General features: G+C 34.9%; 1 protein-coding gene and 1 long non-coding RNA gene across 3 annotated transcripts; one reads left to right on the top strand and one right to left on the bottom strand.

Annotated features, from left to right (window-relative positions):
- Positions 1 to 464: 464 nt before the first annotated feature.
- LOC145968220 (uncharacterized) lies at positions 465 to 7,202 on the bottom strand. 2 transcript variants are annotated; one of them, XM_083093548.1, is made up of 6 exons: positions 7,087 to 7,202; positions 2,705 to 3,618; positions 2,524 to 2,601; positions 2,208 to 2,437; positions 1,482 to 1,644; positions 465 to 1,389 (listed from the first exon to the last, which is right to left on the bottom strand). In XM_083093548.1, exons 2-6 carry the CDS (start codon positions 2,847 to 2,849, stop codon positions 1,307 to 1,309), a joined length of 699 nt encoding a protein of 232 aa, XP_082949674.1. In that variant the 5' UTR covers positions 2,850 to 3,618; positions 7,087 to 7,202; the 3' UTR covers positions 465 to 1,306. The 2 variants fall into 2 exon arrangements, with proteins under 2 accessions (XP_082949674.1, XP_082949672.1); XM_083093546.1 differs by lacking the exon at positions 7,087 to 7,202 and adding an exon at positions 3,842 to 4,035.
- LOC145968222 (uncharacterized) lies at positions 5,266 to 6,518 on the top strand. Its single transcript, XR_014437695.1, has 3 exons — positions 5,266 to 5,892; positions 6,034 to 6,157; positions 6,411 to 6,518. It is a non-coding gene; the product is annotated as an uncharacterized LOC145968222 (long non-coding RNA).
- Positions 7,203 to 26,188: the final 18,986 nt, after the last annotated feature.

Here is a 26,188-nt window from a genome sequence, read left to right as displayed (position 1 = left end):
TTTCAATTGAAGATTAATAGAATCTGAAATCTTATTTTTGAATCATACGAAAAATTTTTGTATACAAAAGTGACACTGCGCAGTTCCTGATTAATGTATATTTTTCAAAACAATACACCAATCAGGAATAGTACACTTTCGCATACAAAAAATTTTATGATTTTGAAAATAAGGCTCCTGCAGTATTTCCAAAAATCCATTAATTTTTTAATTATTATGTAAGACACTCATTGCATATTCTTATCTTTTACCAATATAACTAAACACGATCATAAGAAAATCGCTTCAATGTTTATTTAGATGGAATAAAAAGGCAGGTAACTAAATTATGGACAAGTAATTAAATTATAGAAAATAGTAGTCATTCTTGCATTTTTTATATTTTCCCTTAAAAACAAACATTTTATAAAATAGCTCTTCTCTTAAAATTGAAAAATGAACATAATAATTTGCTTTGTCTAACATCATAACATAACTAAGAAATATTGCAAAAACTTAAATTATAAAAAATACTAGTCATTCTTGCATTTTTTATATTTTCTCTCAAAAGCAAACATTTTATAAAATATCCAGGTAGCAGAGTGACGTCAAATGACATCTTAATAACGTTTTAATGATGTCATTGTACGTCATTAAAACGTCTGGAGACGTCATCTTGCTACCTGGGTAGCTCTTTAAATTAAAAAAACTAAACATAATAATTTGTTTTGTCCAATATCATAACATAATTAAGAAATATTACACAAATTTCACAACTTTTTGTGTATAGTACATATGAACCCAATCTCATATGATTAGCTAAAGTGATATATGAGAATAACAATAATAATATAATAAGTAATAATAGCATGTTCTAACATATATATAATATGTAATAACATGTTGTTAATAAAATGCTTTAAGAATATTTATAACAATCAATCACCCAGATAAGCCCTGTATCACTGGAATTACATAAGATAGATAACTAAAATAACATTCAAATACGTTCCCTGACATTATATTAGGGATCAAAACGGTAAGAATTAGAGACCATTCTCTTGCAGATTCCGTAATGACACAAGCTAAACATTATATCAAACGCTTGATTGATGCTCGTTTAAATAAATTAAGTAATTCGATATTCATAGGCTTGAAATCGCTTAAGAAGGGTTGCGTATAAGATTGAGTTTATATGTACCATACGCTTTGAAAAAAAAAAGATAAAAATTAGCCTTATGTTTATTAACTTTATTCTACTTCTCTCTTAATGATTTGGAGACATGTTTTTACTCCTTTTTCCAAAAGAATCATCCTCCTGCTTTCTCTATGAACTATTGGTCAGCCATGTTGCAGCACTTTTCTCTGCCGCAGATATATCACAAATCTCAAATTTGGTTAAAAGGGCTCCTAAAAAACAAGAAAATAAAACTGAAATTAAAAATAGTACAAAAAACGAGTTAAGATACAGAGTTTTACAGATTATTTGATAATGATTTTACCTTGAACAAGATCCCACAGTTTCAAAGTATCAAAACGCCTCTTATTCCCGTGACCGTGCAGACTGAATTTTGATGCCAGAGTATTAGTCATTAGTTTCGCCAATATCTTTCTGACTGAATTTTCCACGCTCTTCTTATCTATATTCTTACTAATATAGGAACACTAAAATTATGTAAAAAAATTGATTTACAAAAACATTAAAAACAAAAAACGTGGTGAAAATTCCTTCAGCATTTTTTCAAATATCCTAATTAAATAGTACAGTTCAACATTGAGCAATCTTTTTTTAATAATGTATAGGATATAGATATAAATATATACAGAAAATCACACTCTAAGGGAAGCTTTTGATAGCAAGTTTATGCCACAAACTACTACACAAATACTTAAAATTTTGATCAAATAAATACTTATTAAATATTTTTAAAGATAAATAAAATGTTTTAGCAGAAAAGGATTATTTATTGATTATACGATTTATTGATTATTGATTAACGCGGACATTGGCCGCGTTCAGCAAAACAAATTTTAGTAACACATTTTAGTAATTGCTTGATAGCAATCAAACTAATTGACTCCTACTTTTTACCAACAAATCAACATCAAGTCTTAATAAAATGACAACTCAACATCAGTTGTTCTGCTGAACGTGGTCATTTCTCTACAAAGCAGCCATATTTTGCTTAAGAATACATCAATACTACATGAAGAAAAATTGTACTCACTGCCCCAGTTAGATTACTATCATTAGCTAGGAATTTCTCCATGCTATTCAATTCTTCAAGTGTGCTAATAGGCAATGGAGGCATATCATAAGGACGCTTTATGACTTTGTTTCCTGGAATAATGAAATGGCACAGATTCTCCTGGTTCATAATAGATATATCAAGTTTACTGCTCATTCTTCTGATCTCTTTCTTGCAGTCCATCATGATTTTTTGTAATGCGGTTATTTCTAGAAGTGATAGACGATAGAAATTAATTGTAAAAAAATAGAAAAAAAAAGTCGGACAATTTAATAGATCACATGAAAAATTCCACCTTTGCACGAAATAGATTGTACTGAGCTGTCTGTAATAGAATTTCCCTTCGACGAAGAGTATTCTGTACCTGTAGAGTCTAAAAATAAAACAATTATGATATTAACAAGCTGATAGAAATAATACACTCTTGTCTATAAAAATAATGGTTTTAGAAAAAGACAGTAAATAAAAGAACTTACTAAAACTAAGAGAACGACGATGATTGTCTTTATTTTGTACAAGATTGGATTTTCGTACAGATGCAGAGGATTTGCTCGACAGAGTATCAGACGAGTCAGGACATCGTATAGTAGTATCTATAGAACTTGATGAATGTTCGTCCATGCTAATTTGTTTGATGTATTAATACAGCTTGTATTAATACAAGAGCTTAATTCATTTGTCATTATCGAAGAACTCTTGTTTGGAAATCTTTTCTTATTCTGTGATGTTAGCTTGTAAACTTTGTTCTTTTCTTCTTCTTGCAAACTTTGGTGTGAACTTGAACAAAGTGTTACATTATGTAAGGCAGACTCATTTTGTTTATTGTTTGGTTCAGAATACTCTCTCTGGTTTTCTTTATCTTTATTGTATGAGGAACAATTCTTTTTATCTTTAATTGTTTTCTTTTTTTCAGATGTCTGCTCTTTTAGACTTTTCAATTTTTGAAGAAGTTCAGAATTTTTATCATATAAATCTGAATCAGAGGCTGTCTTAATAGAGATTTTATTTTGTTTACACTTGGATTCACGAACAGAGGATGTGTCTTTTTCACGATTCTCTTGCAAAACAATGTTTTGTGTTATCTTAGGGTGTTGCTTAGATATTAAATATTTTGAAGAATTTTGTGATTCTTTACATAGTGAGCCAACATAGTCATCAAATAATAGCACCTGAGGAGGTGGAGGTATCTTCTTTTCAAGCTTATGTCTCATCCTTTTGTTTTTCCTCTTGTCATCTGAGTTTGAGTCTGATTGTGAGCCTGAGTCCGACGAGTGTAGTAGTATTGCTGCCCTTCTCTTTTTCCTCTTTCCCTGCCCAAATTCCATTTCTGTTTCATAGTTTGAATCTTTAACGTATTTTTTGCATACCTGACAGGCTTTCAAGTAGGTGTCTATAACAAGTTTAATAATTAAAAAGACTTGTAAAAACAAGCCTAAAGGATTGATGAATGCTAGAGAGGCATGCACGAATGTATAAAAATGTAATTCCGTAAGATAGAATTAGCAATTATACAAAACACAACATTAGACATTTTAGCAGTTTTACGCATTACAAATAATTTTAATCAAGATAATTTCGACATTTTATTTATCAGAGCTGACAAGGAAACTAACCATAATATCCCTTAATATAAATGGGAAATTCTTTCCAATCATTTTCTGAGCTTTTCTCTTTACGTGCTAAAAGTCCTGCATTTGCAGTTTTGGGAGGCCATTTTATTATTCCATTCATATTTTCTTCACAACATTTCAGCCATTTGCTCAAACCAACATCATACAGTATATCATTACTGTTATTATCGCCATCATCATCATTATTGTTAGAAAATTTAAACACAACAAACTATAAAGAGAAGAAAAACACTATACAAAGTAAAGATAACATTTGTAAAAAATGGGAGCATATAATAAAAATCCACTACGTCCATCTGAATAATTAGAAAAATATGTAAATAAAATTGCACAGATTTATATACATTTAATTTAATAACATTATTTTAGTTGCTTTCCAATTAGGAAATTGTAAATATCGAAATAAGTAATGTAAATTAAATTGTATTTAGCAAAGATTATCAATTAAAATAAGGATTATCATAAAGATAAGGAAAAGAAAAAAAATAGAGGCATAGAAAGAAGACATGTGTATGTGCGTTTGCGTGTATGTGAATAAAACTTATCTATATACAAGAGAAAGAAGTAGAACGTAGAAAGAAAGTAGAAGAAAGAATTACTAATAATAGAAAGGATTAGAATGCAATAGAGGAATACATACATAAGATTCTCTATATGGAATTAGCCAACACTTAGCTTTTATATCACTTATAGGAAAAATTTTTCTTTGCTCATTCTTATGAGATACTTTAAATATTGCCAGAACAGATGAGGAAATAGGATACTGATAAAAATCTTCAGCTCTGAGAAATGCATTACCAATCAGAAACATATTTCTGTACTATATTTACAATTGTAATAATTTCTCCAGTATTAATCCTAACACATGAATCCTTTCTGTTCAACATTGTTAATGATAATTCGTCGATACTGTTGGCCATTCAGAACTTCATTAGCATAAAAATGTCGCATTGAAAGCGCAATTTGATTGTTCTTTATATCTAAAATAATATCAATATTTTCACTACTCTCTAGATCGCGAAATGCAGCTTGTTGTAATGGTTTATAGCCAGATTTAAGAGATGCTTTGAGATTTTTTAACTTATTTTCAAACACAAAAGCACTAAAACTTTCAAGATCTCCATTAAGATAACATTCTTGAGCTAAATGACAAAAATTGTGAACATTGTAAACAATAAATTTCTGGCCATAAATTTTAGCAGAGTGAGATATAAATATATTTAAAAATTTTTCAGCATAATGGCAGAAAGTCTGCACAAGAGATGGACTTGAAAGAATAAAAATAGCACAATGAAGCAACAAGAAATGCTTGTAAATATTCTCATTTAAATGATCTTTCAACACTACTATTCCATCATAAAGTAATAATCTCCTAAATTCTGTGGCTTTATAATAATGTAATTCATTAAAATTTCTAGGCTTTCGATTAAAATCCTGTGGACAAGTAGTCTTTCCTACTAGCAACTCAGCAGATATTTTTGACACAGTGCTTGCGTGTAATTTCCATGGCCCATTCCACTTTTGCCAGACCAATAGTAATCTTCTGAATACACCTAGATAGACCAAATGCATTCCATCAAGTGGAAATTGCGATACCATACCGATTCCAAGTTCTTCAAGTGGAGAATTATGTCGATGATGATTTGGCTGGTTCCGATTGGCAAATGATTCATTTGTTCTAATAGGATCACTAAGATTGGGATATGTCATTCTGTTATCTACCCATTCACCTTCTACTGTACACTTTTCACAGGCAAAATATGCACCATGTTCTACAATCCCTTTCATCAATGAGCGAGCAGGAGCATCACAGATGAAGTTTTTAATGCAAAATTCAAATCTCTGACCATTAAACATATATCCATTCTCTTGCAAGTTATGAACTTCCTTAACAAAGTAGTACAAAAATTGATGAAGATCAGGCACAATTGCACTTCGAAATAATGTCAATGAAATGACAAAGGGCTGATTTTTAACACCAACAAGTCTACCAAGAAGAGGCCAGAAGTGTTCTCGGGAACTTTTAAAAAGAGGTAACCCATCTGAATTGACATCAATGACAATTCTCTTATGAAGTTTTAGATAATTCTCAAGATTCATGGAATTTAAATTTGCAGTAATACTTTTATACCAAAGTTGACCTCCATTAATTTGTATTATTTGAATGTTTGAAGGAGTGTCAAGCAAAGTCTTATATGACAAAGGAATGTCAGGAAACAAAGGTTTCAATTTAACAACAAGTCAAGTTTTCGCATTGAAAGCAAACCACTCTCCAAGGCCCAAATACGCAATACTTTAGTAAGATAAGCTTCCTTTTCTCTCTCATTCTCAAAATGAAGTTTAATTTGGTCATTAGAATTTTCATTTGAATTTGCAGATTCGATAGATCCTGAATCTTTACTATCACATCCATCACTAATATCATTATTGAAATGAGCATCATTATCACTGACATCGACATCATTACTTGAATGATTACTTTCATTAAAATTATTATCATAATTATCATTTCCAACCTCATTTCTGTTTACATCTCCATGTTTTTTTTCAGCTTGCCTACGTAATACATCTGAATTATTAGAAACTGCTGCAGTGTAATCCTCCTGCATTCTAGCTTCTTGTACAATGTTATCTCTACTTTGATTTTCATCTTCTGAACTGAAACAGTCTTCTAATAAATCAACGAAAGATTCACGAAGAATCGAAGAAATCCTTTCAAGTCTTGCTCTTTTGTACTCTGCTTTGTTGATCCTTCTCTCAAGCTTTCTCTTAAAATACCTGATCTTAAAAATAAATTAAAAAGAAAAAGTTGAATCCTCAATATAAGTAACAAACATCCTCAATATAAGTGATATAAATAATATAAGTAATATGTAAAAGAACAATATTAAGTATTTTATTTAGAAATATTTTTTCTTTGCCTGTATTGAGGAATATTCATCCAACTTTTTCTTTTCAATTTATAGTGTTAAGTGAATCAAAAGTTGTGTTGCCCTTACTTTGTTGATCCTAACCTTATACAACTTGGAATATACACGCTGGAACATATACGCTGACTAACATTAAATCCCTTGCTTAAATAAACATAATGAAGAGTAAGATTTTTAATTTTTGTAGAATAATAAGAGTGTTACAGGAATTATGAGGACTCAATTTGAAACACTGTCTGACACCGTATGTACTTTTATGCGAGTACAAAAGAATGAATTATATTATATTATACTTACTCGCTTATTATCTTCGTTGTCCATTGTAAGATGATAAATAACAAGCAAGATAAATCCAATGTCAAGACAAGTGAAAATAATTAAAATATAGATGATACTTAGCGAACTACCACATATGCCGCCACAGTGCACAGTGTATCGAGGTTAGGATGGGCAACATAACTCTGTAGAATCGATATATCATCAACCGCAATATCGATTTATTTAAGGCCGATATTCATATAGGTCGATTTTATATTTAAAATCACTTTAAGTAGTCTAATATGTTGTGTCTTAATACAGTCCAAAACGCCATAGAAAAAATATTAGGAATAGAGGAATTAATATTAGAAATAGAAAAAAGAAAGATCTTTTTTTCTTTCCTTTTTTTCTTATTCTTAATGTTTAATATATTTTAATTCTTATATTTCTAATATTTTCTCTATTGTGCGTTGATTAGCCTAAAATCACAGAGATATTAGCATTATCTCTAAGACATTATTTTAGACAGTCTTGAAATAAAAACGAGCTAATAAATACATGGGTCTAGATATTTTTTATATTGATACAAAAAAAGTTTTAAAAGTGATACAAAATAAAAATACGTAAAACCTGCGACATTGCTTTTGTGTTAATTTGCATGAGAACTAATCGTAAGAATCACTCGCTCAGTAAAACATGACTTGTCAAATCAACGTCAAATTGATGTCGAATCGATGAGTTATTTCAACATTGAATTGAAAGTATCATATTGATATCATTTCGATCTCGAATCAAGATTTTACGTATAAACAGATGTGCGCAGAATTGCAACAATAAAATTGAATAAAACAGTAGCAGAAGCATCTATTTATGTATTGTCAGTTCATTTAAGGCTACTCGAAAATAAATCGAAATTCAAACAAACATCGAGTTTTTTTACCCTTGCTAGCGCTATCGAGCTAGCTTCGACGTCCAAGACGTCGTTTTGACATCATTTCGATATTAGTTTTCTCACTGGGTAGTATATAGTATAGATGTCTGTGGTTAGAACTCTCCTATATCCTCTACTTATAACCAAGATAATATATGGATATAATATATGCTTATGTATTTATGTATACATAATTATTCTTCTTGAAATACGAATATTCGTTTGCGTATATAATCGCTAAAATCAAATTTAAATTTTTTTATACACGTGATTCTAATAAATTGATTATCATAAATTGATTAACAAAATTTTTTTGGTATGTAATTCTAATAAATTGATTAACATAAATTGATTAACAAGAATGATTATATGAAGCAAATACATAAGATAATAACTGATAATATAGAATAATGCATATTAATAATGTAATATATGGAATATTTTCTCTTAGGATTCTATCTTTTTCTTATACGATAGGAAATACATCTACGGCAACATTAGTGCTAAATTGAGCATAACTCAATAAAATAAGTGCATTTCGGAGAAAATATGAAGTACTAGGGAGGCTCCCTTCTATGTCTAGTATAATTAGCGCAGTTCTTTCTCTAAAGAAACGGATTATATGAATCTATTCTTCTCGTCTTTCGAGAAGCAGTCGGCAAAGATTTCTTTTGGTCAAGTTCGAAGTTAAGGACAGGACCATGTAGGCCAGGCCATAGATTATGGCTTGCCAAGGCAGCTCTCTAAATCCTCTAGGAGGTAGACTTCGCACATACGCCGTGAAGTTGATCGATCCCAGTCCCTCAAGGAGACTTAAATCATTCAATTGGTTCTATTAATTTCCTTTATAAGGCCCCGTCGCCAAGATTTGCAATCTTTTATTGCGATTGTCATATTTTCCTTGAAGTCTTCGGGCCAGATGTGTAAATAGGTAGCTTTTCTGATCGTTCGGAAGTCCATGTTCTTCCTCTAATTCCCTCAAGTCCTTCTCGCTATTTTTTAGTTGGACCCAGAAAAAGAGTGGTGATTTTACCTTTACTATCGTCACATCCAGGCGTCCTTGAGTTAAGAGATTGGTTTCAATGTACTTGATCTCCATTATTCTATAGAATGGTTAAAATTGCTTATGATAGTAAGATTTGTGTTTTTTTTTCTTGGGAGGATTTATTCCCTTATCCTTCTCCCCTTTTTTCAAAATAAAATTTATACTATTATTGAGATACGAAAGATATAAAAGAAGTTGGTGTGGCAAGGTGTAATTTGGATAAATGGCGACATCTGTTTAAAACTTTGATTCCTTGATTTCGAGTGAATAAGAAGTATTTTCTTTTGGAGAAAGAGAAGAAAATAAACATGCATGAGTATTATGCAGTTTTCGGAGTGAGCTGTCTCGCACGTCCCACTGGGTTGGGATTCGAAGATAGGTGTGGTAGATGCCCTTTTTTCTAGTGGTGGTCTTGTTTTTAGGTGTAATAATAGAGTTTAGAGAGTCCCAGATAGCCCTTAATACATATAGTGACCATCCATATACTGTATATCCATATACTATTGTATCTAATATTAGTTTAGTAATTTTTATCTCCAAATAGATCCCAATTAATCCTGCGCTAATATTTCCGAAGGTCAAGAATTTGTTCCAAAACTTTTCCCATTTTCCATAGATAAGCCTATTTTCTCTATTGTGTTTTTATCTAATAGATTAGAGATGGAGGCTCCTTGCAGAGAGATGGTTCTTTCCATGATTCCTCTTGCTGGTATTCAGAACTGCAAGTCATTCGGCTAGGAACATTATGTGGTCCCTGAGATCATTTAAGTCGGTCTCCGTGTATATACCACTAGTAGCAAGTGACCCTGGGCTAATATATTTCCATGTAGGCTTGGTTAATGGCTTCATGATGGTCGGTGGCAAAGTATCTACTGGCCTAGGCGTCAATTTATACCATGAATCTCCCAAGAGATACATAGCAGCGAAAGAATTACATGTCTGAGTACCTTGTCGTAATAATATGTGAGTTTGAGGAGTTAAGTAGTAGGTTTGATTTTCTCAAGTCACTGGTAATTGATTATAGCATTATTCTGTTCGAGTGAGCGCTACCTCGACAGATACGCACTTTACTATGTGAATTACTTCTCTAGCTAATAGAGCCATATATCCAAGTCCTTTCATTAAGTGATATGCGAAAATGTCTGGGGATTGCGTAGCTAGAGCTAGAGCGTTTTGCATCATTTTTCGTTCGAGATTGCAATGTTGTAACAAGATATCATGATAAAGTTGGTTGATTTGAGTACGAATATGTTTTTCCACGTAGATAAATTTTGAGTTCATATATGCGAAGATATCTAGATTAGAGGTGCGGGTTTGTTTTTTAAAGACTACGGTGCCACATGCCGTTTCGAAAATTAATAATCTGCAAGAGTCGACAGAAACTGGGGATCCCAGTATCTCCTCCCTCTATACATTCAGAGCCAAATTCGCAAGTCATAGCGAGCTGTACTTGATTATTATTGATTCGCACATCAGCGGTATAATCGTGTAATGTAATTTTAACCGATTCAATTACAACAACTGACCACGTTCCATAAGGATCGGAATATAATCCTCCAGAACATTTACCGTCATTACGGTGCTGGCCAGTGTTACTGGGGGTGCAGTAGTTGTATTCGATTTTAAGCCGGTTATGTATGTGTTTCCCAATTGATAAATGCCATAGTTGTGTCTACAAGTTTTATGAGTTATTGGATCAATGTAAGAATATGTACATCCATAGTGTGAGAAAATATTCCACATTTTCTGACTAATCTGTCGATCTCAACTTAACTTGTATTACTCGGGTTGATTTGAAATCGTTAATTTGCAATAACTGCACGTAAATTGAACTAGAATTAACTTGTTTTTAAGGGATGTCGCATTTTTCTATATTTAGTAAGGATAAAGTTGTCAGATTTGCTGATGATGACCCACAATCATATCCTATTATTTCGAATGTTCGAAGAAACTGTATTTGTTAATTTTTTAGTTTGATTAATGTTTTTTAGTTGGCAACACTCGCTCAGGTAATTATTTTTGTTCAACGCGCGTGCGCCACCTTCTCTCTTTTTCGAAGTTTTTTTGTAATATGTCTTACGCGTCATGCGTATCATTCATTCTGTTTTTTCATTGCAAGAGATTTATTATTGTAGTAAAGGTAACTGTAATAAACATTGTAATAACAGCATTGTTAGGATTATTATTGCAATTAATCTTCTGACTCTGAGATCCATCTAAAATTGTATTTAATTATTATTTAGTTAATTGTTTTTTGATAGTTTGATGTGTGAAATTCGTAAGCGGTTAGGATGTACCATTCGACTGTTTTTCTTTATTCAAATTGTTAGGTTAGGTTATGTTGTTATGTTATTTTTGTTAAGAATTTCTAAAATTTCATGAGGTCCTGTGTATTGGTCTCAAACTGGTCTAAATTTATCGGATTTAAGTCCCTTTAATAAGAATATTTGATCTCCAGGCTTAAAAATTTGCGGATTCAATTTCTTATTATAATATTTTTTCGATTTAATTTTTGCGGATATTACGTTTTCACGTACGTTTCCTTGAATTGTGTGAAGTTGTGTCACAAGATTTATTAAATATTCTTCGTAACTTCTTCTCTCTAGTTAATTTATCTTCGGGAAGGAGAAGTTCATTCAACGGAATTCTCGCAATCTCTCCAAAGACTAGTTCATACGGAGTATGTTTCGTTGCTTCATGTTCACTGATGTAATTAAACATCAGGAGACTGATTCATCTATCCCATTCTTTTTGTTCATTTGCATATTGTTTCAAATATTCGCTTAATGCTAATGTGATCTTTCTAATGATCCATTAGACTGAGGATGAAAAGCTGTTGTAAGAAATTTACGAATTTTGAATAATTTGGCGACTTTTTTTATTAAGTCGCTGATGAAATTTCTTTCTTGATTCTGTTAATATTGCTTTTGGTGCTCCAAGTACGCAAATAAAACGGCCCACAAATGCTTTTGCGATGGTTTTGGATGTTTGATCTGGTAATGGTATTCCCATACAAAATTTAGTTGATCTTGCAATGTTAAAATATATTCATTGCCTTTTTTGGTTTTAAATAATGGACCTACGATATCCATGACTACTTTATCAAAAGAAGATTCGATCTATAATTGCTATAAGTTGTTTTATTTTAACTCGAACAAGTTTTTTCAATTGGCATTGTAAACATTGCTGTATATATTTTTGAACATCGGCTTCTAGATTTTCCCAATAGTAGTGTTTTATTCGATTATATGTTTTTGAAACTCCACGGTGGCGTCCTGTTGGTAAACAGTACATCTCACTTATTATAACAGAACGTAGATCCTTCGGCTTATATTTTATTAGTCCATTGCAAATAATTAATTTTGTGGGCACTTCCGCGAATTTTAATTGTAGTTGTGATTTGACATTATTCCAAGGAACGTTATTAATAAATTCAGTTTTCGCGATGCTGTGTTTTTAATTTTAAGTCTTATATGTCGTAAGTCGGTTATGGCTTTAGTGATTTGGTTAAGTGCCACTGTAGGACTCTCCCGCTGTCCTTCACTCGGGTAGGGCCACATGGTAATAGTTTTTGTAGTTTATCGTTTTAGCTTTACCTAAGACGAGAGGTTCTAGGCTCAAGAGTTCATTCCATTTGAAAAGTTTTAATGATCCTGAATCTAAAGATTTTCCTTGAGTGTGAACGAAATATGCTATGTTATCCTTTCGTAAAAATAGCAGTTCGTGAGAGTCTATAATATTAGATTCATCTATCTTATTTGCAGATTTGCATTTTTTCATTTTTAAATTTCAATTAATGATTTCTTCTTCTTCTTCCTCTGTTTCATTTTCGAAATCTTCGTTTGATGAATTATCTTTTTTTTCTTCAATATATTTTCTATTATCTATCGTAAATTTTATCGATGTCTCAGCTTGCTTTTTATTTTGTTTAACTGCCTGGCTTCTTGTCTATATTCTAATTTGTTGAGGAGGTTTATGCACTAAAGCTCTTTCGGTAACTTGTAAGCTAGGAGGTTCATTTAATTCTTCAGATGTGAACGGAACAGAATCAATACTGTTAATGACAAGATCATTTTCCAGCATTATTTCTTCGTTTTCTTCGTCGTCTGAAAGGTGCAGATGAAAGTTGTCATCTTCTTCATCTTTGTCGGATTCTTCTAACATTTCAAAAATTAATTGTACATCTTCAGGGTTATACGGATTTAAAAGTTTTTTCTTATTCCTTATAACTTTACAATATTTCTTCGATAGGATTTCTAGATAATTCATTTGCATTTACATTGGTTTTTCCTGCCTTATAGTATGCGATATCGTAATCGTATTCTGCTAATTTTAATCTCCAGCGAAGTATTCGCATATTCGCATCTTGTGCATTTTTAAACCACATCAAAGGTTTATGATCTGTGACTAAGATGAATTTCCTTTCACATAAATATAGTCGAAAATGTTTAACGCAATATACTATTACTAAAGCTTCTTTGCTTGCTAAGGCTTCCTTTTCGTCATATTTCAACTCGTTATCTATTAAGGTTCATGAGGCGTATGCTACTAGTCGATCTTTATTTATTTTTCCTTGCGACAGTATTCCTCCAACAGCTATTCTTGAAGCGTCAGTAGTTAATATAAACGGTTTAGAAAAATCCGGATATTGTAATACTGGTTCTTCGCATAATTTTTGCTTAAGAGTTTCAAAAAATTCTTCCTAGTTGTCTATTCAAAACGAGTATCGTTTTTTAATAATATTGTCAGCGGTTTTGCCAGATTAGAAAAGTTCGGTCTATAATATCCAGCCAGTCCTAAAAATTGTTTGATGATTTTCGGTGTCTTTGGTCTTGGAAATTATACTGCTTCTAATTTCTTCGGATCCGGTTTTACTCCATCTCTGCTGATTACGTGTCCCAAATATGTTATTTCAGTCTTTAAAAATTCACATTTATCCGGTTGTAATTTTAAATTAGCTTTTCGAACGTCCTATTAAAGCGTTATATTTTCTTTCATGTTCCTCTAGTGACTTGACGTAAAATGACTATGTCGTCCATATATACAAATAGTTCTTATAATCCTGTTAATACTAAATCCATTACGCATTGGAAAGTAGCTGGAGCGTTTTTTAACTCGAAAGGCATTCTATCAAATTCGTAGTGCAAAAGGAGTAGTAAAAGCAGTTTTATGACTATCGGCAGGATCCATTTTTATTTAATCCGGATGCGAGATCGCATACAGAAAAATATTGCGCTCCCCCTAGTTGATCTAATATGTCAACGATATTAGGTTGTAACGAAGCACCTTTCCCGACGTCACGGATCGGGTCGCCGGTGTCAGGGTTCAGGAGAAGAGGAGGCTCGGGTTCGCAAAACTACACGGTGTAAACAAAACAGATCTTTTATTCCTTTATTTACAAACTATTTACTTAACCCTAAGTTACAATGCTTATCTCTGAACGGATACGCTCGGATACGAACGGATATATTCACACGCAAACGCGGATGCCGAAGCTACATACACGGTGATCGTGTACAATAAAGCGCGGAAGTTAAACTAATGTATAGACGCGGACGCAAAGTATCTACACAGTGGTCGCGTACAACTGAGCACGGACGCGGATCTTAATCTAACAGACAGGCTGATTACAAACAGTGATCGCGTTGAATCGAACACAAACTATATACACGGTGGTCGCGTACGACTAAGCAAGATCGATAGAAACTGGACGCCGACTGCGGTTGGCCGAGGACGGGAGTGTCCGTAGTACACCAGGATACTGGCCGTCGGATACGTTTGACCGGACACAATAGCACCCGTGTTCTGGACCAGGGAGCGAGGATAGATCATTGAGTGCGGATCGTCACGATACGGAACCGTAAGAACGGCTGTTTTCCCCGAGATCGCGGAAACGACTGCCCGGTCAGGTCGCGAGAACGACTGGTATGCGAAAGCCGTAAGACAATTTCGGTCAAGAGCCGTGAAAACAACTGTTTCAACCGGGAGCCGTGAGAACGGCTGTTTCGGCTGGGAGCCGTGAGAACGGTTGTTTCGGCCGGGAGCCGTGAGAACGGCTATTCGTGTTCAAGAGCCGTGAAAATGGCTGTTGGATCGTCGTCGAGGACTCGGTGTTAGGAGTGAGACAGACGGATCCAGACGTCGACTGCGGTCGGCCGAGGACGGGAGTACCTCTGGACTGGAAAGCTGATAGTGCACATGGGAGCGCCCATAGTACACCGGGATACTGGCCGTCAGATACGCCCGACCGAACACGGGAGTACCCGTATCCTGGACCAGGGAGCGGAATTAGGAGTCGGTAACTTCGAATTCTCAGAGTGCGCCCTGAGGCTTCAAGCGTCTCGAGAGTCGGGACAGGAGAAGGTAGCTGTCTGCCGGAGAGGCCGGCTTATATACCCAGCGCGGTACACCCACGCGGTATCTCACACAGTCATGTGCAGTGGGGTAAGCCGCGGGGCTCTCAACCCGTGACTCGGTACAAGTGCCTTAGCAGTGACGCTCAGCGCCAACCTTGCGCGAGCGGGTGTTCGGTCTGCAAGGTTTGTTCGGGACGGATGATCGGTCGCCTACGTAACAGCTCTGCCGTTATAGGTAGTGGGTAAGCGTTTCCAATAGTTTTTTCATTTAAAGCTCGAAAATAGAAAACCATTCTCCAATATTTGTTTCCTTTAGAGTCTTCTTTCTTAATCACGATCCATATGGGAGTATTGTAAGGCGAATGCTTTACTATATCTCCTTGTAGGAAGTCCTCTATCTGCTTGTTTATTTCTTCTTTTTGTACTTGTGGGGATCTATATTATCGGGTATTTATCGGATGATCATCTGTAGTCGTTATTTAATGTTGCAACACATGAATCGCAGTTAATTTTTCTCCGGGAATATGGAAACGATCTTGACTGTTTGCTATTAATTTTATTATGCTTTCCTGTTCTTCCTTATTTAAATGTGCTAACCGTAATAAGTCGATCTTCGAGATCTTCCTTAGTCTCTTCAGAAAGTACCAAACAATTATGCGAATCAGAGGCTGCAACATCAGTCTTATGTTTAGATTTACGCTTTCGCATAAATTTATCTATTATTTCTTGAGATTTGTTGAATAAAGAAAGTAGAAAGTGTCGAAGACGGATTAGTCTTGTGATTAATTTTTCGGAAGTTTTTAATATTTTTAATGTTCAAATTATATTTGTGAGCCTCTCGGAGGAGGTCTTTTATTGTAACATAAGAGGTTACTAAATCATTATTGTCATTATTTTCTGTAAATAATCCAACCTTTGGAAATGTAACATCCAGAGAGGATAAAGGATTTCTCTCCTTTTTAGAATAAGGTTGTGTCGAGTTGCATAGTGAGGTTTGATAACTTCTCTCCTCGCAATCGACGGAGCTGGAATTTTCTAAGTTTGGCAACTTCCTTCCGAAATTCCAGAATTATTTTCTTCTAAAAAGGTTTAGTAATTTCCCTCTCCAAGGATATATGGATTAATCAAATTTTCAGGAAGAGTTTGGTAACTTCCCCCTCCAACGATGGTTGAAATATTAAAATTTTGGGAAGAGGTTTGGTAACTTCCCTCTTCAAGGATTATTGAATTATTGGAATTTTTATTTGAATAATTTTTATTTCTTTTCTTAGTTTTGATTTTAATTTTATTTTGATCTTTCCTTTTTTTTTTATTTTCTCAAATGTTTCGTTTTCGTCTTCTTTTTGGATTTCATTAAGAATAGTATTATCATTGATTTCAGAAGCTTTTCATTTTCATTTATAATATTAACTTGGGTTTCGTCGATGTCTATGGAATCCTCCTGTGATTTCGTTGATTCCTCCTTGTCGAATATTTCAATGTTCGAATCATGATCGTCCAGCAATTCGTCTAATAGTTTTAAACGTAGTGTTGGTACTCGAACTTCCATTTCTTCGTCTAAAGTGCTTATAATATAATATATTCAAATAAGCCTTTCCGGAAACGTTTTCCACTATTGTATCTCCCAGATAAATTCCATGCTCCACTTTTAACCTCGGTATGTGTCATACTTTTATTTCAGGGTTGGCTATTCTTACGTAAAATAATGACTCGGATATTGGTTGCATTACAATGGTTTCGGGAGAGAAGAAAGGCACATTAATTCCAGAAACATCCAAATGTTCCTGGGCATAATCTATTTTTGAAGAGGTTTGCTTGAAGAAATCGTTTCCTAGTATTCTGGATTGTGGAATTGGAAAATCGTCAGATACGATGTGACAAGATACAAATATTCCGAAAGGAGTTAATGTAATTTCTCCGAGTGTGTAAACAGAGTAATTGTTTATACCATTTAATTTTAAAATATCAAAATTTATATTTTATTAATATCCTTAGGATGAATTTTTTAAAATTATATTTAGTCCAGATCCCTGTATCTAGCATGAAAGTTATATAGGAGCAGATGCCTTACTGAGATTAATTTGAACAGTAGGCATGCAACTGTGTTTAGCGAGAATTACCATCGCAGGTCGGTTTTTATCGGTTTATTTGGCTTCCTGCGGTGTGAACCCCGCTTGGGCTTTTGTCGCACACCCGACGTCGAGGATCCATGTGTAGTTTCCCTGATCCTTTTCTTTCCGGCGATTATTACTCGCAATCCGTAGTTGACAATTTTCAAGAAGATGGTTCTTTACAATATTGACAGAAAGTGTTGGTTGTAGGTGTTGGATTTGTTCTAGAGCGGCAATCTTTAGCGACACGTTCGATTTTGTTGCGACGAGTAATATTAGTTTTATTTATTGAGTTGTGTTATTCACTTTGTTTCTTCCAACAATTATTAGCTGAGTGTTCAATTTTATCACACCATTGACAAATTACGGAGGTTTTGTTAACTTGATTACTGTTGCTATTTTGACGACACAGTTTTGCGTCGTGTTCATTCTTAGAACATAATTGACAAGTTATGGTTCATGGTTGGATTACATTTACTGTTGGCGATATTGAGGATCGCGTAGGCGATATTTATCTGCACCGCGTTTTTTACAAATCTGACAAATCAGAATATCCTGAGTTTCCTGAATTTGACCCAGAGAGGATGATTGAGTGAGCTTCTTGCAGTTGTTAGTCACGTGTCCTTCCTCATAACAAATTTGGCAAGTTTCCCGTACTCGCGTGCATTGCCGTTTGTTTTGACCTGAGTTAACGCCCTGTCCCTGCCGTACATCTGTTATCGCTCGAAGCTCTCTTTCTATTCTTAACGCGTCAGCAACGGTTTCATGTACGTCTAGGTCTCTAGCGATTCTTTGTTCTATTTCGGATTTTAGTCCTCTGATATAACATTTACACATGTCTCCTTCTAATGATGCTTCTATATTTTGGCCAGGTAAAGAACGACTGATACTGCGGTATGCTTCTAAAATCTGTTTCCCCAGCAATTTTCTCGATTCGCGTTTGTGATTATATCTTCTTCATTCTTTTGATAAAGGCATTCTAATTCTCCTTATAATTGATATACATTTTTTGAAGGTCCGTAGATTTGTTTTAAATATGAAGTTAATGATATCGTGTCAAAATCTTGGTCTTGGATGGTCGGGCTTCATCGACTATTCAGGTTTTTATAATTTTGATAAACTGTGCTTCAACTTCTTTAAGTAACATAGATAGCTTCTTCACATCCTTCGATAAAATAACTAAGTGAATGTTTTTACAATTGAAAAAAGGAACGGCTTTTCAACTGCATTTTAAGATAATAAATGGGTTTTGGTGAATCATTATTTCGAACTCAAAATCGTTATCAAAATCTTTTTCTGCTTTATTAATAAGAATATTAGTAAATATGTTAAATTTTTGGCTAGTTATATCACCGGAGTCGTCAAAATCCGGCTCGGGCGTGTTGGCTATTAGAGTATTATCGTTTGTACTTGTGTCTGTATTTTCTAAGAAAAAATTAAAGTGTCTTAGTGTGGATTCGATAGTTCTTTTTGAAGTAGATGTATGAGGTAAATCGGAAGTATATGATTTAAATTCAATTCTAGATTTAAACTTTTTTCTTCTAATGCAAGTTTATAAAGTTTTTTACTTCGTCTTTATCGGCTTTACCTCAAATCCCGTCACTCATTCTTGTTTTCTGGAATCGCACATTTCAATCCTGGACGAGTCCTCAAAATTTATGTATGTTACGTCCAGGCTCGAGGAAGGATGAGACGAAGGAAGAACGTAACACTTGTTTCCTGAGAGCAGATGCCCTAAAGGCAGATGTCTCGGATGGAACGAGCCTGCGGGAGGGCTGAAGATAGGTTAACGATCAAAAGAGTCGATCTTCTAATGTCCGCTCGATGGTTCCCTTTTTGGTAAAGGAACTTAATCTGTGTTACCCGAGACGGGGCCTAGTACGATTCAGGAGTAGGGATGGTGAAAAAGATCGATTAAATTGAACGCGCAAGAATTAGTAAATCTAAATAAGTTTATTACAAGATCATGCTCAAAAGAAAAATTTTATAAATTTTTATGATTGGAAAGCTATAACGTACATTTTTCTGTAACAGTTGTAATTGTGTATGTATGTGTGTATATGTGTATGTGAGACGAGGGGGAAGGGTTTTAATTAAAACCAGGAGGATACCTTTCCCATAAGAATTCTATTGGTAAGGCTATGGGATTAGTAGTGTATGGAGTGAAGCAGGGGATAAAAATATTGGGAGGAACAGTGTTTAAGAAGTTCCTTAACATAGGAATTGTATAGGACCTGGTTCTAACGTAAAGGAGCCTTCAGGGATAGGATCGATATATTCAGGATATCGTAAATGCAATGAATCGATCACTAGGATCGATTGTAGAATAAACAGAAGGAGAAAGAGTAAGAAAAGAGAGGGGAGGAGAGTCTGGAGATGCTTCATTGAGGGCAAAAGGAAGGGGTGAAAGTAACTGAGAATCGGACGGAGAGTCAGGTTCTGTTTCATAAACGCGGGAATAGCTAGGAAAGGGGGTTCCTGGGGATAAGTAAGGGGAGTCTCGCGTGTCTTCTTAAATGTTATTCAAGAATATTTCCGTTATAAGCAAGTTTATGTCGAGTTCAATTATATCTAATGTAAAGGACGGATCAGCCGCAGCCCGAGCCAGCAATTTCCGGATCCGACGGTTGCGACGGTATCGAAATCGCTTCGCTTTGGCCTTGATCGACTTCCGCGAAGTGGATTCCGCTAGGAAATCGATCAAAATAAGTACCGAGAAAAATTAGGAGGAACAAGAGACTTACTATTTAGTTTGATGATGTCAGCTGGTGGATATCGAGTGGATGGCGGTGACCTTGATGCTGGGTAGCTGAGCACTGGCGTTCTCACTGACTCGATTAAGCTTAGCTGACGTTTAGTGAGATGTATTTGCTGAGATACATATATATATATATATATATATATATATATATGTATATATATATATTTATTTATTTATTATGCCGGACATATATATATATATATATATATATGTCCGGCATAATAAAGTGACCACCCCATACAATATATAGAAATTTCTTAAAACTAATGTTTTTAATGGAAAAGCATTCCACCATTGGGCTTTTTTGAAAGGTTTATTATCACACTAAAGATTTGTTAGGAGAATTAAAAGAGTATTTGCTATAACAAGAACTTATAATTTTATTTGAACAAAACAAATATTTTCATGTATGACAAAAAAAAGTGGCCGCTTCATAAATCTTAATCTATACTTAACAAAAATCAAACTTAGTATTTAGTATGACCTCCTTTGGCCTTAATGACTGCCGCCAACCGTCTGGGCATGCTTTCGACCAGATTATGCAGATGATTGAGGTCGAGATTTTTCCAAGCTCGTTGCAGCGCATCAAAGTAATTATTTTTGTTTGTGACTCCGATTTTGTCCATATTTCTGTCCAAAATCGACCATGAATTTTCGATGGGATTTAAATCTGGAGATTGCGGAGGCCAATCAAGCAGTTTTATATGGTGGGAGGTGAAAAACTTTTTTGTTTTTTTGGCGGTATGCTTGGGATCATTATCTTGTTGTAAAATAAAGTTGTTCTCCAAGCCTAATTGGATCAACGAAACCTCTAAATTCTCACATAAAATATCAATGTAAATGTCAGCAGTCATGATGCCATCGATTTTTACCAATTGACCCACTCCTTCCCAAGAAAAACAGCCCTAGATCATGATGTTACCTCCGCCGTGTTTCGCTGTCTTTTGGAGGTGGCGATCTTCAAGCTCCTCGTTAGTTTTTCGCCACATGCGACGTCGTTGTTTGTGTCCAAGAAGCTCAAACTTGGTACTCTCATCCGTCCACAGAATTCGTTTCCAGAACTCCACGGGTTGATTTGCATACTTTATTGCAAATTCGAGTCGCTTTTTTTTATTTTTTTACTAATTAACGGGTGCGTACGAAACGACTGTGTAGATCTACTTCCCGCAGTCTCCTACGCACTGTCCGGTCGGAAATGATCAGATTAAGTGATTCACGAAGATTCCTGACAGTTGTTTTTGGATCTTCCTTCACCATTCGTATGATGTTTGCATCATCACGCCAAGTTGTGTTTCGCTTTCTACCTCTTCCAGAACGATCAACCACTGTTCCGGTGTTCAAAAATTTTTGATAAAGCTTCTGGACAGCGCTTTTGCTAACTTCATATTTCTGAGCGATCTTTCGCTGCAAAACACGGCGTTTACACTGTTTGATAATCAGGTTTCGAACCTGGTAAGAAATTTGTCGACCAGTCATATTCACGGTCTTTCCGTATACTGCGTTGTTGCTCAAAATGTAAACAACGAACTGAAAAAAATTCTTTGTTTACATTTTACGCATTATACATAAAGGGATTAAACGAAGACACTACAAAATCTAAGGCGGCCACTTTTTTTTGTCATACATGGAAATATTTGTTTTGTTCAAATAGAGTTATAAGTTCTTGTTATAGCAAATACTCTTTTAATTCTCCTAACAAATCTTTAGTGTGATAATAAAGCTTTTAAAAAAGCCCAATAGTAGAATACTTTTCCATTAAAAACATTAGTTTTAAGAAATTTCTATATATTGTATGGGGTGGTCACTTTATTATGCCGGGCACTGTATATACAGGGTATTCTATTTTAACTTTGCTATCGAAATATCTCGTAAAGTCTAAAAGATACGAAAAAATATTTCAAACAAAAGTTGTAGGATTTCGAGGGGGATATCTGATGGTGACTTTGACTTCGACCTAGAGGTCGAATTATATAGTTATTTTTAAGAAAAAGTATGTCTGTTAATTGCAAATTACATATTTTTTCTTCGAAACAATTATGTGTTTTCTTTACACCAATTGATTACTCTCATTATTTTGTACATAAAAGTATTAAGGTAAGATAATCGAAAAATGAATATTTTACAAGATATTTTACGATTTATGTAAAATTAAGAAATGATTTCAAGCCTCATAACCCGGAAAGTATTTAATGAAAACTAACTTAATTATATTGTTTTGGAAAGCTCTCGAGATGAGTTACAAGAATATGTAATATTAAATAGGGGCTTCCACTTAAAAAAATTAAGTTGACCTTCAAATGACCACTAAATTCAAACTCTAGGTCAAAGTCAAAGTCACCCTCAGATGTCCCCCTCGAAATTCTACAACTTTTGTTTGAAACATTTTTTCGTACCTTTTAGACTTTACGAGATATTTCGATGGCAAAGTTATAATGGAACACCCTGTACTATATACAGGGTCATTCTAAACAAACATTTGTCTTTAAAATATCAAATTCTTGAGTGAATTCTAAGACGATTTTTCCTTTTGCAAAATTTTGCCCGGAGCTTAGTTTTTAAACTATAAGGGAAAATATTTAACTAATTACGGAACGAGTACAAGAGGTAGGCAAGGACGCAATTCACCGTCCGATATAGGCGATTACGCGGGGGGCGTTCGCCGCAATCAGCTGATTGCTACGCGATGAGTGTAGCAATCAGTGTGCGTGCGTGCGTGTGTGAGAGAGAGAGAAAAAGAATGTGCACGCGTATAGACACATGCACGTTAATTCTTTCTCTCTCTTCCTCATTCTCACTCACTCACTTAATATTTATTCTTACCTTGTAGAGGTTCTTCATACTGCTGATAAATAATTGTTACACATTGATAACAACAAGATGTTTCCTTAATACATACATATACACTCTGACACATCGTGTTAGACGAAAGCAAAGTTTTTTCTTTTCTTCTATCGTTACTTAGAATTTATTCACGCATTTAATCACTTACGATCGATAAAATTTACTAATGAATTTATAAACGATTAACGCACTCAATTACTAATCACACACTCAATACACACACACACACACACACACACACACACACACACACACTGATTGCTACACTCATCGCGTAAAGCAATCAGCTGATCGCGGCGAGCGCCCCACGTAATCGCCTATATCGTGTCGTCCCTGCCTACCTCTCGTACTCGTTCCGTAATTAGTTAACTATTGCCCTTTATAGTTTACAAACTAAGCTCCGGGCAAAATTTTGCAAAAGGAAAAATCGTCTTAGAATTTACTCAAGAATTCGATATTTTAAAGACGAATGTTTGTTTAGAATCATCCTGTATACAGGGTGTCATAAAAGTGAGCATGACTTTAAAAAATTAAGGTAGATTGGCTCAAAATTAGAAGAAAAGTCTTGTACAGTTATGCAATATTCGCAATAATTAACGAGAAATAAATTAAAGAAATTCGGCCAATGCGCGTGGCTAGAAGTGCGTGGCGGTGAAGGCGGTCTTATTGTAACATAATGGCGGCGCACGGCGAAGCAGTGATTGGAGAGGGGAAGAGCCTTCACCGCGCGCCTACACACTCATCGCTCCTCCCCTCCCCAATCACCGTTTCGCTGCGCGCCGCCATTATGTTATAGTGAGACCGCCTTCACCGCCACGCACTTCTAGCCACGCGCATTGGCCGATTTTCTTTAATTTATTTCTCGTTAATTATTGCGAATATTGCATAACTGTACAAGACTTTTCTTCTAATTTTGAGCCAATCTACCTTAATTTTTTAAAGTCATGCTCACTTTCATGACACCCTGTATATGTGTGTGTGTGTGTATATATATATATATATATATATATATATATTATATATATACATATACAGGGTGTTCGATTCGTGAGGGACCAAACGAAAAGTGATGATAGATTGGGTCAAACTAAGAAGAAAAGTCCTCTACCATTTTGCAAAATTCGCAATAATTATTAAGTAATAAGCAAAAATGTCCCGGCATGAGAAGCGGTAGACCGCACGCATCGAGCGGCAAGCGACGAGCGACAGGCGACATATGATACCGCGCCGAACAGTATTAAAAAGAATTTTTTTTCGTTTCTTTGGCGATGGGAAAATGATGCGCTATCATTTCCACACCACATTGCGATAGATAGCTTGGTGCGTTTTTTAATTTTTTTTACACGCCATTCGGTGTGAAAGTCGCTTCGTCGGTCCACAAAATATTGTCGGGATAAGACAAATTCCGCCGACACTGCACGAAAAATTCTGTGTATATTTTCTATATTTACTATAGTTGTTTCACTTTTAAATTAATCCGCGAATATGAAGAATTGATGATAATACCTTCACAAAAATTTATCCATTGTTGTAAATCCCTCGGAAACAGTTGTTGCACACGCTGGTAGAGGTACGGATGTAATTGGATTTTACGTAAAGTACGATGCACATTGTACCTCGAAAAACCTTTGCGTGCCGCACTACGTACACTGGTTTCTGAATTTTTATAAAACGCATCGAGAATTATTTCTTCATCTTATACACGACGATGCACTGCTTGATTAACTCCGTTATTATGAACGAAACACCCTGTCTCACGCAGTCGTTGCACAACACGCAAAATAGTTTTTTGTCGGATGTGCATGCCCGGGAAATCGACTATCACATTTTTGAGTGTAGCACATTTTTGCGAAGTAAATCTTATTGTTGCCATCAAACACGGAAAGAAAAAAAACACGAGAGTCAGCTGAGACTGCGTTTAATTTTTGTCTTCAATCGTCAATTGTTTTTGTCGAGATTCATGATCTGTGATGCCAGAATAATTACGCTGGCAACAGCAAATTATTTCGCATAGAGTATAGCTCGGTTTTTGTGGAACAGTCGGGGGTCGAGGGGCGTCGAGGAATGCCGAGCTATACTCTATGCGAAATAATTTGTTGTTGCCAACGTAATCATTCTGGCATCAGTGTTCATGATATCCTCTTGTGCAGTCGCGCATTACTCTCGTGTTTGCATCGTGAAAATCGGCGACAATGAAATTTACTTCTCAAGAGTATACGGACATGATTGTGACCTATGGAATAGCGGGCGAAAATACGCGTATGGCGGCTCGGATATACGCAGAACGATTTCCTGGGCGTGTACATCCGACAAAAAAAACTTGCGTGTTGTGCAATGACTGCGTGAGACAGGGTGTCTTGTACATAATAGAGTTAATCAAGCAGTGCGTCGTAATCATGTACGAGATGAAGAAAGAGTTCTCGACGCGTTTTATGAAAATCCCGGGACCAATATACGTAGTGCGGCACGCGAATTTGGTTTATCGAAGTACAATGTGCATCGTACATTACGTGAAAACCAATTACATCCGTACCAGCGTGTGCAACAACTGTTGCCGAGGGATCTACAACAACGGATAAATTTTTGTGAAGGTATTATTATCAATTTTTCATATCCACAAATTAATTTATTAAGAGTGTAACAACCAAATAAATATAGAAAATATCCACAGAATTCCTCGCGCAATGTCGGCGGAATTTGTCTTTTCCCGACAATAATTTGTGGACCGACGAAGCGACTTTCACACCGAATGGTGTGTTTAATTCCCGCAACTTTTTGTATTGGTCGGAAGAAAACCCGTATGTCGTTCGTGAAAGCGCATTTCAATATCGTTGGTCTATAAACGTGTGGGCGGGAATAATCGGGAATCAAGTGGTAAGTGTAAATAGAATGTAATTTTTTTTTCGCTATTAAAGTAAAATTTCTTCGTTCTTAATTTCTAGATTGGTCCATATTTCTTACCGCCGCGTTTAACTGGCTATATTTATAAAAATTTTATTGAGAACGAGTTGCCAGTTCTTCTCGAATATGTGCCCCTTCGCGTACGGGCGCGACTGTATTTTCAGCATGACAGAGCTCCGGCTCATTTTTGTCGTC

The sequence above is a fragment of the Camponotus vicinus genome, unplaced genomic scaffold (assembly GCF_025532165.1).
Source record: "Camponotus vicinus isolate PSW18456_S1 unplaced genomic scaffold, iyCamVici1.0 SCAF_3, whole genome shotgun sequence".
In the NCBI taxonomy this organism is placed as follows: Eukaryota; Metazoa; Arthropoda; class Insecta; order Hymenoptera; family Formicidae; genus Camponotus; species Camponotus vicinus.
This window is presented reverse-complemented; position numbering and strand designations above follow the sequence as displayed.

Bases quoted from the DNA above. Each gene is read 5' to 3' on its own strand.
- LOC145968220 (XM_083093548.1), bottom strand. From the start codon at position 2,849: ATGGACGAACATTCATCAAGTTCTATAGATACTACTATACGATGTCCT. The intron at 1,645-2,207 runs GTGAGTACAATT...ACATAATTTTAG, and splicing joins ATAGTAATCTAACTGGGGCA to TGTTCCTATATTAGTAAGAA. The intron at 1,390-1,481 runs GTAAAATCATTA...CTTGTTTTTTAG, and splicing joins ACTGTGGGATCTTGTTCAAG to GAGCCCTTTTAACCAAATTT.